Source organism: Berkeleyomyces rouxiae (assembly GCF_048999995.1).
Source record: "Berkeleyomyces rouxiae strain 22BRR77 chromosome Unknown BrBRR77_ptg000001l, whole genome shotgun sequence".
NCBI classification, from domain to species: domain Eukaryota; kingdom Fungi; phylum Ascomycota; class Sordariomycetes; order Microascales; family Ceratocystidaceae; genus Berkeleyomyces; species Berkeleyomyces rouxiae.
This window is the reverse complement of record NW_027396491.1, coordinates 4,259,687-4,275,499: the sequence shown is the minus strand read 5'-3', so window position 1 is coordinate 4,275,499 and position 15,813 is coordinate 4,259,687. Positions and strand designations below refer to the sequence as shown.

The 15,813-nt window shown below is 52.1% G+C and overlaps 4 protein-coding genes across 4 annotated transcripts; 2 read left to right on the top strand and 2 right to left on the bottom strand.

The window, feature by feature from the left end:
- Positions 1-657: 657 nt before the first annotated feature.
- On the top strand, positions 658-2,350 carry BROUX77_001193 (uncharacterized protein; the record flags this gene model as incomplete). The annotated part of the gene is made up of 4 exons (XM_073745595.1): positions 658-691; positions 927-1,001; positions 1,145-1,213; positions 1,338-2,350. 4 exons carry the CDS (start codon positions 658-660, stop codon positions 2,348-2,350), a joined length of 1,191 nt encoding a protein of 396 aa, XP_073609428.1.
- An 827-nt stretch (positions 2,351-3,177) lies between these two features.
- Positions 3,178-6,795, bottom strand: BROUX77_001192 (uncharacterized protein; the record flags this gene model as incomplete). Its single annotated transcript, XM_073745594.1, has 3 exons — positions 3,178-6,186; positions 6,253-6,612; positions 6,673-6,795. 3 exons carry the CDS (start codon positions 6,793-6,795, stop codon positions 3,178-3,180), a joined length of 3,492 nt encoding a protein of 1,163 aa, XP_073609427.1.
- A 402-nt stretch (positions 6,796-7,197) lies between these two features.
- On the top strand, positions 7,198-8,050 carry BROUX77_001191 (uncharacterized protein; the record flags this gene model as incomplete). The annotated part of the gene is made up of 3 exons (XM_073745593.1): positions 7,198-7,263; positions 7,333-7,348; positions 7,422-8,050. The coding sequence occupies 3 exons, from the start codon at positions 7,198-7,200 to the stop codon at positions 8,048-8,050; spliced, it is 711 nt and encodes a 236-aa protein (XP_073609426.1).
- Positions 8,051-8,991: 941 nt separating this feature from the next.
- On the bottom strand, positions 8,992-10,135 carry BROUX77_001190 (uncharacterized protein; the record flags this gene model as incomplete). The annotated part of the gene is made up of 2 exons (XM_073745592.1): positions 8,992-9,348; positions 9,413-10,135. 2 exons carry the CDS (start codon positions 10,133-10,135, stop codon positions 8,992-8,994), a joined length of 1,080 nt encoding a protein of 359 aa, XP_073609425.1.
- Positions 10,136-15,813: the final 5,678 nt, after the last annotated feature.

Genomic DNA, 15,813 nt, shown 5'->3' with positions numbered 1-15,813 from the left:
ATGTGCCGGCCCTCCGTCAATAAACCCACTTGACTGTACCGTGCCGTTGCTGGCTCCGCTCCGGGCTCCGCCTTGCCACTGTGTAGCCCGGAGACGGACGATGGGTGGTCTCTGACGGTGTTAACTATGTGCGTATATAAATATGTACATGCATACCTGTCTGGAAGTCTAGTCGCAGTAAAGCACTCTTCAACACAACCTCAATTGGATGGTTCCCGTGTCCTGGAATTGCCACCCCACCTGAGCCCTAATTGTTTCCAGCAACCAACAGCAGACCAAAAGTTCACACACATCTTGTTTTCTGCATCTGTGATTAGCCCGTGTCTGCCCAAAGTGGGGCTGCGGTGTCGTCTAGCCAGCAGAGGGCTGCCTTGTAGCGCAGTGTCAAAATTTTTTAAAGTCAAGTATAACCCAAAGAATTTTCTCGACCTGCCCCTCCTCTCTCCCTCATCATCTCCCACACGCCGTCTTAACTCTCTCCTCCTAGAACTTTCTCTTGCCAAAATCGCAAGAGACTCTCTCTAGGTTATCCGTCTTCCAGGTTCGCTTTTCTCGCGGACTTTTCTTGACACTTCAGCGCTTTCGCCGCCCTTTTTCTTCTGTTTCTAGGTTTCAAGCACTGCTTGATCTTAGAAACCTCCTTTCTTAATCGCAATCATGGCTTCCCAGGGTCTTGAGGATGTGGCCGAGGGTGAGTATCCCCTCTTGTCTCCCACTACACCTGTTCATCTTCACCATTCGACCGATTCTCTGGCTACCACGTCGATGAACTCTGATACCGCTTTCCGAGCTTCTCAATCACCACATCATCCCCTGGCTTTGACCCCACCTTGCTGGTCAAACCACCCCTCTATCTCTATATCTCCATCTGCGACTCTCACCGAACACAATGCAACACCTCTACTGACACTTCCATCAATAAACAGGCCAGATCGAGTCCAACTACGATGAGACCGTTGACTCCTTCGATGACATGAACCTCAAGTCCGAGCTGCTCCGCGGTAAGTCACAAACCTCCTGAGCCCCTTTTGTCAACAGCTAGATTCAGGTGCTTCACCACGATGCTACCTATTTATTCCACTCAGACATCTAGTCTGTCACCCTTCCAATCGATGACCAATCACCACTGACTGTATTCACACAGGTGTCTATGCCTACGGTTTCGAGCGTCCCTCTGCTATTCAGCAGCGTGCCATCATGCCCGTTATCAAGGGTAAGTAATCTGGCCCCTATAACAACCCCACAAAACCTGTTTTGGTTTCCATTTCTGCCAACTTGGAATCCCCCCCTTCCATACCGTATTATCGCCTTCGCCAATTCTAACTTGCCCACCTCAGGCAACGATGTCATTGCCCAGGCCCAGTCCGGTACTGGTAAGACTGCTACTTTCTCCATCTCTCTGCTGCAGAAGATCGATGCCAACGTCAAGGGTTGCCAGGCTCTGGTCCTCGCCCCCACCCGTGAGCTGGCCCAGCAGATCCAGAAGGTCGTTGTCGCTATTGGTGACTTCATGAACATCTCCTGCCACGCCTGCATTGGTGGTACCTCTGTCCGTGAGGACATGGCTGCCCTGGCTGATGGTCCCCAGGTCGTCGTCGGTACCCCCGGTCGTGTCCAGGACATGATCCAGCGCCGCATCCTCAAGACCGACCACATGAAGATGTTCATTCTTGACGAGGCCGATGAGATGCTGTCTCGTGGTTTCACCGAGCAGATTTACGACATCTTCCAGCTTCTGCCCCAGTCGACCCAGGTTGTTCTGCTGTCCGCTACCATGCCCCAGGACGTTCTGGAGGTTACCACTAAGTTCATGCGTGACCCCGTCCGCATTCTGGTCAAGAAGGACGAGCTGACCCTGGAGGGTATCAAGCAGTTCTACATTGCGGTCGAGAAGGAGGAGTGGAAGCTCGACACCCTGTCGGATCTGTACGAGACCGTCACCATCACCCAGGCCGTCATCTTCTGCAACACCCGCAGAAAGGTCGACTGGCTGACCGACAAGCTCACCAGCCGCGACTTCACCGTTTCCGCCATGCACGGTGACATGGACCAGAACCAGCGTGACCTAATCATGAAGGAGTTCCGCTCCGGCTCTTCCCGTGTCCTGATCGCCACCGATCTGCTGGCCCGTGGTATTGATGTCCAGCAGGTTTCCCTGGTCATCAACTACGACCTGCCCGCCAACCGCGAGAACTACATTCACCGTATCGGTCGTGGTGGTCGTTTCGGTCGTAAGGGTGTTGCCATCAACTTCGTCACCGCTGACGATGTCCGCATGATGCGCGAGATTGAGCAGTTCTACAGCACCCAGATCGAGGAGATGCCCATGAACGTTGCTGACCTGATCTAAGTTACCGAATACCCCCATGTCCTCCCTCCCCTTTTCGTTCGCCCACCTCCTTGCCCTTCCACCCACTTCTTTTTCTCGCCTTCAGAGTCTCTACACGCCTTGGGCTAGGGCTAAAGAGATGACGCAAGAAAAAACAAAAGAGACTGCGCACACGTTTCCTTCCTTCTAGTCCCGTCACGACTTTTTCCATGCTTTCCTCCCAAAATGCCTCTATGTTAGTTCACAGTACAGGAAACAAAAAATTGAAGAGAGAAAAAAAGTTCAAATTAGTGCAGTAGTATTTATCCGTTTGTTGCTAGTGTGTGGGTGTTTATTCCAGTCATCATGTTGGTCTTGGTTGATGTGTCCTCTGTGGTGTCATTTGCCTTTACTTTTTTCCATTCCTTTTTTCTTTTGCTTGGTGGTTTATTTCATTGCTTCTGCTCACTATGCTCTCTGTTTTCTACACGTCTTTGGTACTTTGGGTCTTGCTCCTAGGCAACGAAGGGGTTCTCGACAAAGGTTGATGGATGGATGGACGGATGCTTGTTGGATTCAAGGCAACAAGTGAAGGGGGAGGGGGAAAAGCATCTGAAAGAAAAGTGATTTTTGTTTTTGAGAGTTTGCTGGCCTTTTTCGAGTGTACCATTCATCTTAGTTTATCTGAACAAGTACTGAAAGGCCCTACATACACTTGCGCTCGCTTGTCACCAAATGCAACGATTGTGATTCTGTAAAGAAATGAAAAAAAAAAGTACAGTCTCAATTTCTATGAAGCACAAGTGCTGCGCTATAGTTATTACACGCTACATAGCACGTACCAACCCCAACCATGGCTCTCCTCTGCTCTACGTAACAGTGAACCGGCCGGAAACAGGCACCCGGGACGCCGCGTCCTCGGCAGCGCGCGTGCCCTCCTCGAGCAACCTCTCCATCTCAACCAGCGCGCCGCGCACCGACATTTCCGTATCGCCCTCAATCAAGATATATAGCTTGGCGTCCTGGCCGGGACCCGGCTCCTTGCCGGGCGGGTAAAACGAGCCCTTGGTGGTGATGGAGGTGGCGGTGGCCTCGAGAATCTTGGCGACGTTGGTGCGGTTCGTCACGGCCCAGCGCGCCTTTTGCGGGAAGTCGTTGATCTCGAGCGTCGCGTGGAAGGCACCGGCGTCCGGGCCCTTGTTGTCTATCGGCTGGCCCGTGCGCAGCTGCCCGGCCTTGCCCAGGCGCGAGTTGATGGCCGAGATGGCCGAGGTGACGCGGTCGAGCGGGTTCTTGCCGCCCTTGATGTTGGTGGCGCTGGCGATGCCGGTTGCGCTGGGAGCGCCCGTGGCGCCAACGGCGCTGTCGCCGCTGGTTTTAGCGCCATCGTCGGCGGCGGCAGCGGCAGCGGCCTTGGCGGCGTCACGCGAAATGATGGCGGAGGCGGCGCCGGCGACGGAGAGAATCTTTTCCTTCTTCTTTTCCTTCTTGTCGTCATCGGCGTCGTCGTCGTCGCCATCGGCCTTGTGGGTCTTGCGTTCGCGCATGCGCGCTGCTTCGCGCTCCTGGTCGAGACGCGAGAGGCCCTTGCCGCCGAAGCCAGAGGTGTCCTTGGCGCGGCCGGACTTGACCTTTTCGCGATGGGCCTTGCGCATCTCGTTCAGACGGTCAGGGACAGGCTGGCTGCTGATTTCCAAGGCTTTGGCAATGGCGGCAGCGCAGCTTTCTTGCTCTTCCGTGACAAATGTGACGGCGGTTCCGGTCTTACCTGCACGACCGGTACGGCCTGCACGATGGACATAGTCTTCCAGGTGGTTAGGGGCGTCAAAGTTGATGACTAGCTTGAGTTGTTTGACGTCGAGGCCACGGGCGGCGATTGAGGTGGCAATGAGGATCGGCACAATGCCCTTCTTGAAGTCCGAGATTGTCGAGTCACGGTCAACCTGGTCTTTACCACCATGAATAGACATACACGGATATCCCTTCATCATCAGCTCTTTGAGAAGGTCATCGGCCTTTTCTTGGCGGTCCACAAAGATCAGAGTACGAGCGTCTTCATCTTCCGCGTAAAGCTCACCCAGGAGCTCCAGGACACGGACAAACTTAGACTTGTCGTCGCGAATTTCAATGACTTGCGTAATCTCTGGTGCCACGACACTCTGGCCACCAACCTTGATCTCAACTGGATTCTTGAGGACCTTTTTGGTTAATGAATCGATGAGACGAGGCATAGTAGCCGAGAATAGGATAGTCTGCTTGTCCGGCCGCATGTTGGCGAAGATTTTCATGACTTGAGGTTCAAAACCCATATCGAACATGCGGTCGGCCTCGTCAAGTACCACATATGAAACACGTCGGAGGTTGGTGACGCGACCCTGGTTGGCAGCCAGAAGATCAATCATACGGCCGGGGGTACAAACCACAATCTCGGCTCCACGTCTAAGTTCTGCAATCTGTTCTGAAATAGGAGCACCTCCATAAGCACAGACGGACCGGAGATTCATAGTCTTGAGGAAGGCCTTGCAGTCACGGTGAATCTGGACGGCAAGCTCTCTAGTAGGTGTCATGATCAAGCCGATAGGCCCATCGTTTTCTTTCAGGGGCTCCTGGTCCATGATGTGACGGAACATGGGCAGCAAAAACGCAATTGTTTTACCAGATCCTGTCTTGGCTACACCAACTACATCCCGGCCGGACATGATGACGGGGAGTGCCTGCATTTGAATCGGCGTCGGCTTTTCAAAGCCGAGGGAGTCAATGGTATCCAGGGTCTGTCTGGTAAGGCCGCATTGTGCCCATTTCTGGACAGGCTTGGGTACGTCCTTCCCGCTGACCTTGATGCCATCAAGCTCTAGACGCAAATCCGCCGTTTCCGCCTCCGTCAACAAGCTCAGTTCTACAGGCTCGACCCAGAAATTCTTACGGACCGGCTTCATGTCAAGCTTGCTATAGTCGGTGCTAGGGATATCCTTAGTCTTTTTGCGGCGGGCTGGTGCTGCTGTTTTATCGACTTCAATCTCGTTGTATGTCGCTTCGTCGCCACTGTAGTACGCCTCAGGTTCGGGCGCGTTCTTGGAGTGGAATGACTTTTGTGCGACAGGTTTATCGGAAGCTAGATTAGCCATGAAAGCATCCAGTGGATCAACTTCTTCTTCATCGACCTCCATCGCCTCGTTGGCTCCTTGTGTCACCGAATCAACAGCCATAGCAACAGACTCAGCAGCAGCCTTTTCCTGCATACGTTTTTCATGTGCAGCACGGGCAGCAGCAATCGCTTCTTCTTCGGTGCCGTTGAATGCTTCATCTTCATCTTCCTCATCATCTTGATCGGCCCAAGGAGTATCGTCGGCTTCGAGGGGCAGCGAGGGAAGTTTTGTCAGCTTCCGCTTGGAAGTTTCCTCTTCATCAAGATCAATCTTGCGCTTAGATGGAGCTTTTGCGTCGGCCGCCTTCCCAAATCCAAAACCGCTAAGTCCGCGATTCGTGGGTAATGTCGAGGCCTTTGACTGGGGCTTCAGAGAAAGACTACCGGAGGCGGGGCTCGGAGTGATTCCTAGCTTCTTTCCGGGCTCACTAAGACCCAAGGGTGAAGCGCGCACAGGAATTGACTTTTTTGCAATGACCTTGGGGTCGAACTTTCCATTGTAAGCGGGGCTGGTGACTTCTGGCGTCGGGGACTGGCCTGGGGTAGCAGTCGAGGGCGCAGCTGATGGCGATGGCACAGATGTATGATCGATGTCGGTGAGAATCTTTTGCACCTGGACAGGGCCGTCGGTCTTTTTGCTCTGTTCCTTTTTCTTCTTCCATGCCTCAAGGCGGGTAAGGCGTTCGGCTTTCTTGTCTGCTTCGGATTGGGGGGCCGTTGATGTGGTCTTCAACTATAAAGGTGTGTGTTGATTAATCAAACATCCATCACACGAGCTATATTTGGAGAAAAAACTTACCTGGGGGGCAGAAGGACCAGTATTGGATCCGTTCATAGATCCATTGTCTTTGGTGTGGGGTGTTGATGCTCCACTTGGCGCACGACGGTCGTCGCGATCGCGGTCGCGGTGCCTAGGAGGCGAGCGGTCGTGATGACGGTCGCGGTTACGGTCACGATCTCTGGTTCTGTCACGGGCATCGAGGCGGTCACGCGAGTTGCGGCGGTCCCGATTGCGGTCCCGATCGCGGTTCCGATCCCAATCTCGGTCGCGGCGATCTCCTCCGCGGTAGTGGTCATTGTCTCTTCGGTCGATGGAGCGATCTCGTCGGCGGATGTCTCCTCGGCGATGGTCTCGTGAATCTCGGTCTCGATAGCGACGCTGTAGCAATGTCAGTCTAGAACCGAGCGCCAACCTCCAGTCATGGGCCCCTTAACTTACGTCTACCGGACTGCGGGTGCGCGATCGTCGCCACTGATCTCGGCTGCTATTGGCATTGCGACGATCGTCATCCTTGCGATATCTTCCTGGAGATGGTGAGCGCGAGTCTCTAAGTCGAGCCATGATGTCTTGGAGTCTCTTAGTCTACGCTCTGGGGAGCTTAGCTGAAGAGGAAAGACCAGGGATAAGGACTCGACAACGGTGAGAAGGCTTGGTTAGACTCCGTACTTTGTATTCTTTGCAGCAAAAGTAATGAGAGGCAGCTCTGGGATTCGCTATTCACAGGCGGCCAACGTTGCAATAGTGAAGCAAGCTCATTGTGTGGGGGGGGGGATGTAGGCCCTTGAAACCGTGAAAAAAGTCGTAGCTGCATCACAAGGCTGCCGATCGAGTGTAATTACCCGAGGATTAGCCATGCGAGGCTGACAAGGCATCTACGTCACCGCCACTCGAATACCCTCACACAGTACATGAGAACAGCGCGACGGGACATTCCTAGCGACTAATTGATTCCGAGAAACAGTAATGGCTGGTCTCGTGCAATACGATAGTAGCTCTGAGGAAGAGGAGGTTTTGGCGCCTCCCGTTTCTGTAGGTGTGCATCACATCCCAAAACCCAAGTCACTCTAAACAGCGACTAATAGATTCACCAGACTTCAGGACCAGCAGAACTCAGGTCAAATGAAGCCGTACCAGGCAAGTTGAGAGTCACCGTGTGCTTATCAGGCTGTTGCTAACACGTTGTCCAGAGGCAAAATCGCAGAATGATGCTCCTGTAGCCCTGGGGCCACAGATGGTTGGTCCTGTGATGTCACTACAAGACGCCAGTGCATTCTCTCTTCCGGAGCCCGAGGATGAAGATGAAGGTGGCGATGGCCAGGAAACCAACACTGTGGACACCTCTAATCTCTCGTATGCAGAGTACAGGTCACTTCTGCGTGAGCTGACATATCCCACGGTCCCCAAGATGGACTTTGCGCCATCGCCGCCAGGATCCCCAGCACCACAGGTAACTTCAAAAGTCAACAACATCATACGGCTCAAGAAGAACGACGTGCATTTCAACATCAAGATGGAGCAGTCAACGGCGTTCCACAACCCAGCCATCTCCCAAAAGCTCATGGCCTTTGCCGAGATTGACGAACAGCACGGCCAGTATGCCTCGGTGCTCCCCAAGTCGCTGTGGGACGCCACCAAGTTTCCGGGCTGGGCCCATGTGACACAGCTCTACGAGTCCGCGCGACTCAAGCCACGCCCCGCGGGCAAGACGCCCACGTTTGTAGCTCCCGAATCTTCAACGACTGTCTATCAATCCCCACACAACGCCAGTGCGGGGGGTCTAACCAAGAGGCAAAAACGAAAAGCGGAATCTGACTGAACAGCGGGTCGGCTAGACAAGAGGGTTCTTTTGCGCATGGCCTTGGCTTATCGCGGCGCAAGTGGCGATCAGCTTAGCCGGCGTGTGACGTCTGGGAGGTTAGGGTTAGTGAACTTGCACTTGTACAGATGCATCTCCAAACCAGTGGACTTTTGTGTGGAGTCGTAGGCAGGTCACACGATGACACAATGGGTAAGAAGTCAAGGCGGTGGCAGTTGCGAAGCTGGATGCCGGCCGGAGCAGGATTTAGTTAGCAGCAGAAAGGAAGCAAGCGTGTATGTACGTACTTTCCTCAAGGGCCTGAGGCCGACGTCGCGCAGGACAAGAAGCGCAGCACAGGATGGCTGAAAAAAGGGGCGTCGGGTAGGGAAGGAATACTTTGTTCGTTTAGATCTCTTTCATTAACAGCCGAGTAAATAGCTAGCTACATAAAACCGTGAATTAAAAGACCAGTGAACGCCAGGAAACCGAGAAATGAGGGATTTCAGGAATGTCGCTTTTCTCCCCAACGCAACCAAGAACCCCTCCCCACCTCCCAAAAAAAAAAAGAAAGAAAAATGGACATTTCCTGCTTGGCCCAATGGCTAATTGCAAGTGCCAAAATCAGGATTCATAGAGGAAGCGACCGCATAAAAGAAAAAAAAAAGCATCAACTCCAAACGAACCGGGTACAGCCATTAAATAGAATGAATAATAAAGAAAGCTTGGCACAGGAGAATAAGAAAATCAAAATGTGTCAAGGTCATGAGCTTCGTTGTTGTCTTTGACAGCCAGTCAGAAAGAGACAGCGAACGACCTTGTAGGACAGAGGCGAGAGTGAGTATAAGAATAGACAGGAAAAGATGGAGTGTTTCAGCGAGGCGGACTGACGGTGACTAGCCAGCCAAGAAAGGATACTGGAAGCGCCCGTGCCGCATGGCTCGGGCTCTCTCTTCCGCAGTCTAGGAGCTGCTCTCACTCTCGCTCGAGGACGACGACGAGCTGGAGCAAGTCACGTTGAGGCCGAGGTTGGTCAGTGCAGTGCCAATGTCGACCTCGATAGCCACAGAGCCGGCAGCCAGGGCATCGCGGAAGTAGGTGATGTTCTCGCCGGTGTTGGTGACGGTTCTGCCGACCAGAGAGAAGGGCATCATGCCAGTCTCGCAGTATGGCTCCTGCAGAATAGCGGTGGTGACGGGCGTCTGGTCAATATCGGCGCGGATGGAGTAGTTGTTGGCGCCGGGTCTGAGGACAAGGTTGTCCAGGTAGACGGTGCCGATGTTGGAGCCGTTGAACATGTTGGCAAAGGTGGTGTTGCCCTAGGTATCAGAGAGTTAGCAGGGTGTCTAGAAGCACGGGGCATGCACAAGCGGGAATACTTACGACATCCAGAGTCAGGACAGTCGGGTTGGGGATCGAGGTCTGGGCTCTGAAGTTGTTGGAGGCAGAAAGCGAGATGTTGGCGTTGGTGACGCTGATGCCGCTGAAAGAGTTGAAGCCGGTGAGCTGGACAACCTTGTTGAACTTCATCTTGTACTTGATGTACAGGCCCTTGAGCTTGAGCTTGGGTCTGCCCTTGACGCGCAGGCCAACCGTCTCACCAGCCAGCAGGTGGGCGTTGAAGCGGGTCAGCGAGGTCATGTTGATGATGTCAATGTGCTGCTCGAGGGTCACCGAGGTGTTCTTGGACGAGCGCGTGCGGGGGAAGCGGACGAGGCCAAAGGGGTAGTCCTCGTCCTCGTCCAGCGACAAGTAGGCGTCAAAAGGGAAGATGGTGGCGTGGATGTTGCCGGGCGTGCGGATTTGTGAGTCGACGCCCAGAGTGAAGGAGTTGGCGCGCGTGTTGCTCATGTTGATGCGAGTGATGTTGAGCTTGGAATCATCGACGCGATCCTGCATGATCTTGGGAATGATGGCGTGGAACAGCACGGGCAACATGACAATCAGAATGACCAGCGGGATGAGGTAGCACCACCACCACTTCTTCAGGTGGCGCATGATCTTTTCTTTCCGCGTGAGCGGCATGGCAACCGCAACGCCGGCTGGTGATTCCATGTTCTTGCTGTTGGAGCCATCAGAGGCCCGGGACTCTTCGAGACTGCCCATGGCGACGAAGAGTGCGTGGGAGGGAGAGTGAAAGGAACGGAAGAAAACAAAAGGGGTATAGAGTGCAGGTGGTTGACGTCTGTGAAAGACGGAGCAGAAAGAAGGGCAGCGAGGAGAAGGAGAGACGTATCGGGACCCAGGACACTGTACGACTGCACTGGTGGCAGATAGATGGGAACTCAACTATAGAGAGCAGAAGAAGGGTCGTGATGGGCAGTCGGAATGTGGCCGTGGTTTATATAGACACATACTTACATGCCTCTTGTGCTCCTCTGCTCAAATCAAATCCGCCAGTCTTCTTGCTACTCCAACACCTGTGGCCTGGTGTGAAGTTTTTTCTTCCTTTGGGCTTGTTACTCTATCCACGCCTCCGCACACCCCTTCTTATTTGACATGTTGGTTGTGCTGCTAGTACACCCCTCCCATCCCATCCTGGCCTTCTTGTTCTTCTTCTCCACTGCCAAGAGAAGAGCAAAGTAAAGTTGGCCGCATGGTCTTTTCGAGCTTGGCTCTTTTGGTGATAGCTGGTGTGCAAGTACATGTGCAGCTGCCATGTCAGTCAGTCACGCACTTACTGCCCTCTAAAAGGCCAGAAGACTGACCCGGCGGCAGACTCGCAGCGGACTTGGGATGGCGAGGGAAAACCACTCACGCGCAGAAGCCGGTTACCGCTAGCCAAAGTGCCGAGCCGAGACCGCTCATCTATCCCAAGGACAAGTGCTACCTGCAAATGGCGGCTGTCGCGCACCAAAGAAAAAAAAACAACCCGTCTGAAGACAGCCACTGACGCTTTTCCTCTTCCTCTTCCTCTTCCTCTTCCCCCCTTCGATAAGCCCAACTCGGACATACATCCGTTGGCAGAGATCGAGTCTCCAACTTGGCAACCTGCTCTTCGAATCCGGGGAAGTAGTACATACACCAGTGTCCGGCACTACTACAAGTCCCAGTTCAGTCTTCTTACTTGGCTTCATTGCCAAGTGTCTCGCCGCTCTTTGTGGCCTCTGGCTTACTCTTGCCTTTTGCCTCCGCGCTGGTCTGCCCTCTGGTTTGCAGTCTCGACGCTGCCTCCCGTCTTGGGATCCAGGGCCCTTTTCTAACCACAAGGCTCTCTGCTCTGGTCTGTCTTTTGGTTCCCAAGCCACTGAGAAGTTGTCTCTGTCTCTGTCCATGTCCATGTCTTTGCCTTGTTGTCTCTGTTTTCTTCTTGCGCCTTTCCTTGTCCTGTTCCATGTTCACCCATCCCTCGCTCGTCACCCAGATCGGCCAATCAGCAAAAGGAAATCTTAATTATCATACATAGGCTAACGTTGGATTCCCTGCTGACAAGGGGAATGAAACGCATGATATGTCCATAAAAAAATCAACCTTTCTTTTTTTTCTTTTTTTTCTTTTCTTTTTTGATCCTGCTCACGACTTCTTTCTCCACTACTTGGCTTGGCCATGAATAACACGTACGGCTTTCATATATCTGGTGCCGTGACCGTTCTGTGCCATCTTACTTTGGTTCAATACACGCATGGCGATGTTTGTTTCTGGCGAGACGAAAAGGGGACTCAAGCCTCCCTTTCCTTCGTTCTTCCGTCCAAGTTCTTCTCCCTCATACGAGTGTAGTCCCTTTTTGTAAGAAACACACAAAAAAAGACCTCCTGCTTGTGCTTTGCGCCGGCTACCAGCCAGTGGATTCGATCGCGGAGCTGATGGTGCCCAGTTCCCCGCGCTGCCCAGCACTGCCGTCTTGTCTTGCCTTGTATAACTAGCCAATATAATAACTACCTAGGGTCGTTTGTTAGTGCTCACGCTCAGGTTGTGGTTCTTAACTCTATTGTCCCCGTCTCCAACATCTGATGGTGTGGCTGGCGAGGAGAATACGCTTCTTTTTACTCCAAACCCCCCTTGGCAAAAAAGAATTGGCCATCTTGGATTCGGAGCCTCCGCCTCTAAAGCTGAGCGATCGATGTCTTGTCCCTCTTCCCCATCCTCTTTCCACCCTCCTCCATCTTTTTTAGCGGGGATTTTGTGCTGGAAATGCAGCTTCTCCTCACTTCCTGGCCCTATTTCTGGCTACATCGGAAGCATAAGCCATGCGCTTTGTAGCCGGTTTTGCTTCTGATCACAGCTTCGTCCGAGGGTATTGCGGCTAACTGGTTCGTGGCCATAGTTCCCATAGCTTCAGTTGTCCGTTCATTGCCATTGCATTACATGGCTGAGCTGAGAGAGGGCTTTGGTCACATTCTTACACGCAGGAAATGCTACTGTGGTGGCTGTTTTGGGCTTGGCTTGCTGCACACCAGAATCGTGGTAACTAACAAAGCCTAGAACATTCAAAAGATTGTGTATCCCAGTACGCCACGCACATGTCCTGTGTGAAATATGCCAGTCTCAATCGCGATATGCACAATTCCGCGGCCAACACGGCGGCTCGTCACAGCAATCGGCTCCCCGTTCCTTACCTGACCTTGAACTTGCTTTTGTCTTTGTCTTATCTCTGTGCTTGTACGAGTAGCAGAGCAGCAAAGTACATGCATTGTGTTGCTTCCCGTTCCTCCTAAAATACCCATCGGCAGCCTTTACTGTGACGGAACCAGCGGACAGGTTTAGTATTTTCTGAGTTCCACTCAAATCCTCATTTCGCAACATCAAGTCCCGATTCCCTCTCCTCCCCATCTTCCTTGCGTGATGCATGGCTACAGACTTGGAAATTGATCTGTTTGTCTTTAATCATTTCTGTTCATGCAGCATGTCCAAAGACATGTTTTGTTCCCATTCTGTACGAAATCCCCCGCGTGCCATGCCGTGTCATGTCCGACAGATGGATGGACACGCAGAGTGTCAGTAAACAAGAGAGGAGAAGAGAAGAGACAGCAAGACACGTAAAACCTGGACAGGGTCTTGGTAACAATTTACACCCATGAGCCTTGAAGACACTGTAATCTGCAGTTGCCAGGGGGGATCTGCACGTAGCTAATATTCAGAGTCATTCATATGTGTAGTTAATCCACGAGAAGACATAGAAAAAAGGGCAATGTGATGTGAAGAGATGCATGGCATAGCACGCCACGGAGTCACCCTCGGCCAAGTTGTCACCCTGGAAGCAAAAAGGAAGGGCTGGCTACGTGTTAGTGCGATAGGATATCCCGATCATCTCTTAATAGCAGTGCAGAATATGATCGAAATGGGTAGTCAAGGCTCTTCTTTCTCCCCAACAAAAAAAAAACACACACACAGAGATATGTTGACGAGACTAACCACTTAGCACAAGGCACAGCACACAGGAAAATAGAATCTCTCATCGAAACACTAGGGCAATACAAGCTAAACTTGACAGAGCTGCTAAAACATTCACAACCGTGGATCCCAGAAAACCTGAAAAAAAAAAAAGGAGCCCCCCTGTCCACCAACCAACACAACAAAGTGTGCGTCGTAAGCACAGCCGCTGTGGGCCAATTCGCAAGGCAAGGAAAACTTCGTCGACCACAGACCGCAGACCAGGGCCTGTCGGCACAGTTCCAGCATCGAAACAAGCAGGCAAAATAAGAAAAAATATAAGACATAAAGTGCGCTCTGGGGTGGTACTACACCACAGACCACAGACCCAGGACTCGGGGCTCCGCTTTATTCCTGGGTTCTTTCCTCCGGCAAGGTCGCACTAGCATTAGCTCTCGAGTCTGGTTGAGCAATTGCAGTTGCCCAGACCATCTCGCTCTTGCCTCGCGTCTTGCGTCTTGCCCTGCTTGCTTGCTTTCTTTTTTATTATTCTCGCCTTGGCGCTTGTAAAATGAAACGGTTCAATGCCTCTGGCCCCATGTCGGCAGCCGGAGGGCTACAAACCAGACCTGCATGTATAGAAAATATGGTCTCCCCTTTTTCCTGCCCACTCGCTCGGCCTTCCTACGGGATGCACCTGCTGGTCAAATTCTGCTGCATCGAGATGAGTCGGAGCCCATGTGCCGGAACCGATCCGGCTTGATGCGGCCCACTTGTTTGCGTGTGCTCTAGTGGGTGGTATTGTCTGCAGATTTCTGATCTGTGTTGACTGACCCTGGACTCGGGCTCGGGTTGGCTGGCTCAGCCGTTGGCTTTGGGTCTCTGCGTGTAGTTGAGAGCACGTCCTTATCGATAAAGACTGAAGCTCAAACTATTCTTGTTAAACTATCATCATCACACATGGCTTCTTGTGTACATGCTAAACTATTTCGATGGTTATTTATAAACAAATATTAACCATCAACTATTGTAACGACATAATACAAAGACAACCATCGTCTTAGACGTCAAAATAATACCCACGTGGGTTTTGTGGCCTCATAATGCGTGGGCCACAAGCAACCTCTTTGCCAAGGTTCCTAGCTAAACATCATGAAAGTCAGCCATGAAGTCAAAATATGCTTCACACATGTGCGGCTGTCAGAGTCACACAAGCCAAAAAAATTAGCATTACGCTTGACATGCGTCAGAATCTGGGGAAGCTTTGGGGAAGTAAACCCCGGATTTATCACAAGGGAAGTGTCATGCCACGCCTCCTCGAAAAAAAAGGAGCCGCAATGCGCACCCTGACCACATCAAGCTTCCCGACAGACACCCTCCTCGACTCAGGGACCAAAAGCCAAGGGATCCAGAGCTGCAAACGCCATGGCTTGATTCAGAATGGCACAATGCGGGTGTCATGCTCTCGATCTTCGTGCTTCCGGTCTCACCCCGTTCCCGTCTTGGCTGCCGTTGGGCCCTGTACGGAGCACCGGAGCAAATATCTATCATGTACTCGGCTCAACTTACTGGGCCAGCCACCGTGTATTACAACCAACACTTACAAACGCCCAGATGGACGGACCTGTACACACCATTAGTCAAGCACTCAAAACCTCACTTGCGCTTCAACCAACAGTAAAAAGACTCCTCGCTTTTACCAGTGTTCAACGCCGTACAGCAACTCGTTCCGTACAGCTATCAAGTCCCCCCCCCCCCCCCCCCAACGACTTTCGAGCCTGTATTCAACAAATATCCCACTCGCATACTGCACACACTGCTACTTAAAAAGATTTCCTCACATATGTTGACATTTTGTCAACAACTTACACACTAGACCGTGACCGGTGCAAATATTCTGCCGTGGCTTGTACCTAATGAATGTCTAGCAAAGAAATAACTAAAACAGCTGCTTACTGATTTTCCAGCAGGAAACGGAGCCCCAGTCCCAGGCCGAGGCATGCCTACAGCTGAAAGCCAGCCATGTGAAATCCAGCTTGGCATAATCAGGGAAACGGAGCCGGAGTCAAAGCTTGGCCATAGTCCGCATGAATATATATTCCAACAACTTCCCTCCAGAACTTCAGAGTTTAATTTTTTCTCTTGATAAAATTGTGTCTTTATTTTCCTTCAGCCTTTGATCTTCTCGAAATCACATCTCAATACATAACTTCCGACCTTTTTGCGCTCTGGCTCTCACTGTAGCGCCGCTCTACAGCACTATTCGCCCACCCATGAATCACATGTCCCACACGTTTCTGATGTTCGAGTTTATGCCGACGACTTAATCGGGCTGCGTGCCCACATAACGACACACCCAGTAATCCAAGCTTCTTCATACCAGCCCACTGAAAGCTTCAAAATAAGCCCTACTAAGATCGTTCCCTTTCCATCGCCTCACGCTCCCCATATTCAACAAACTTAACATGGCATGG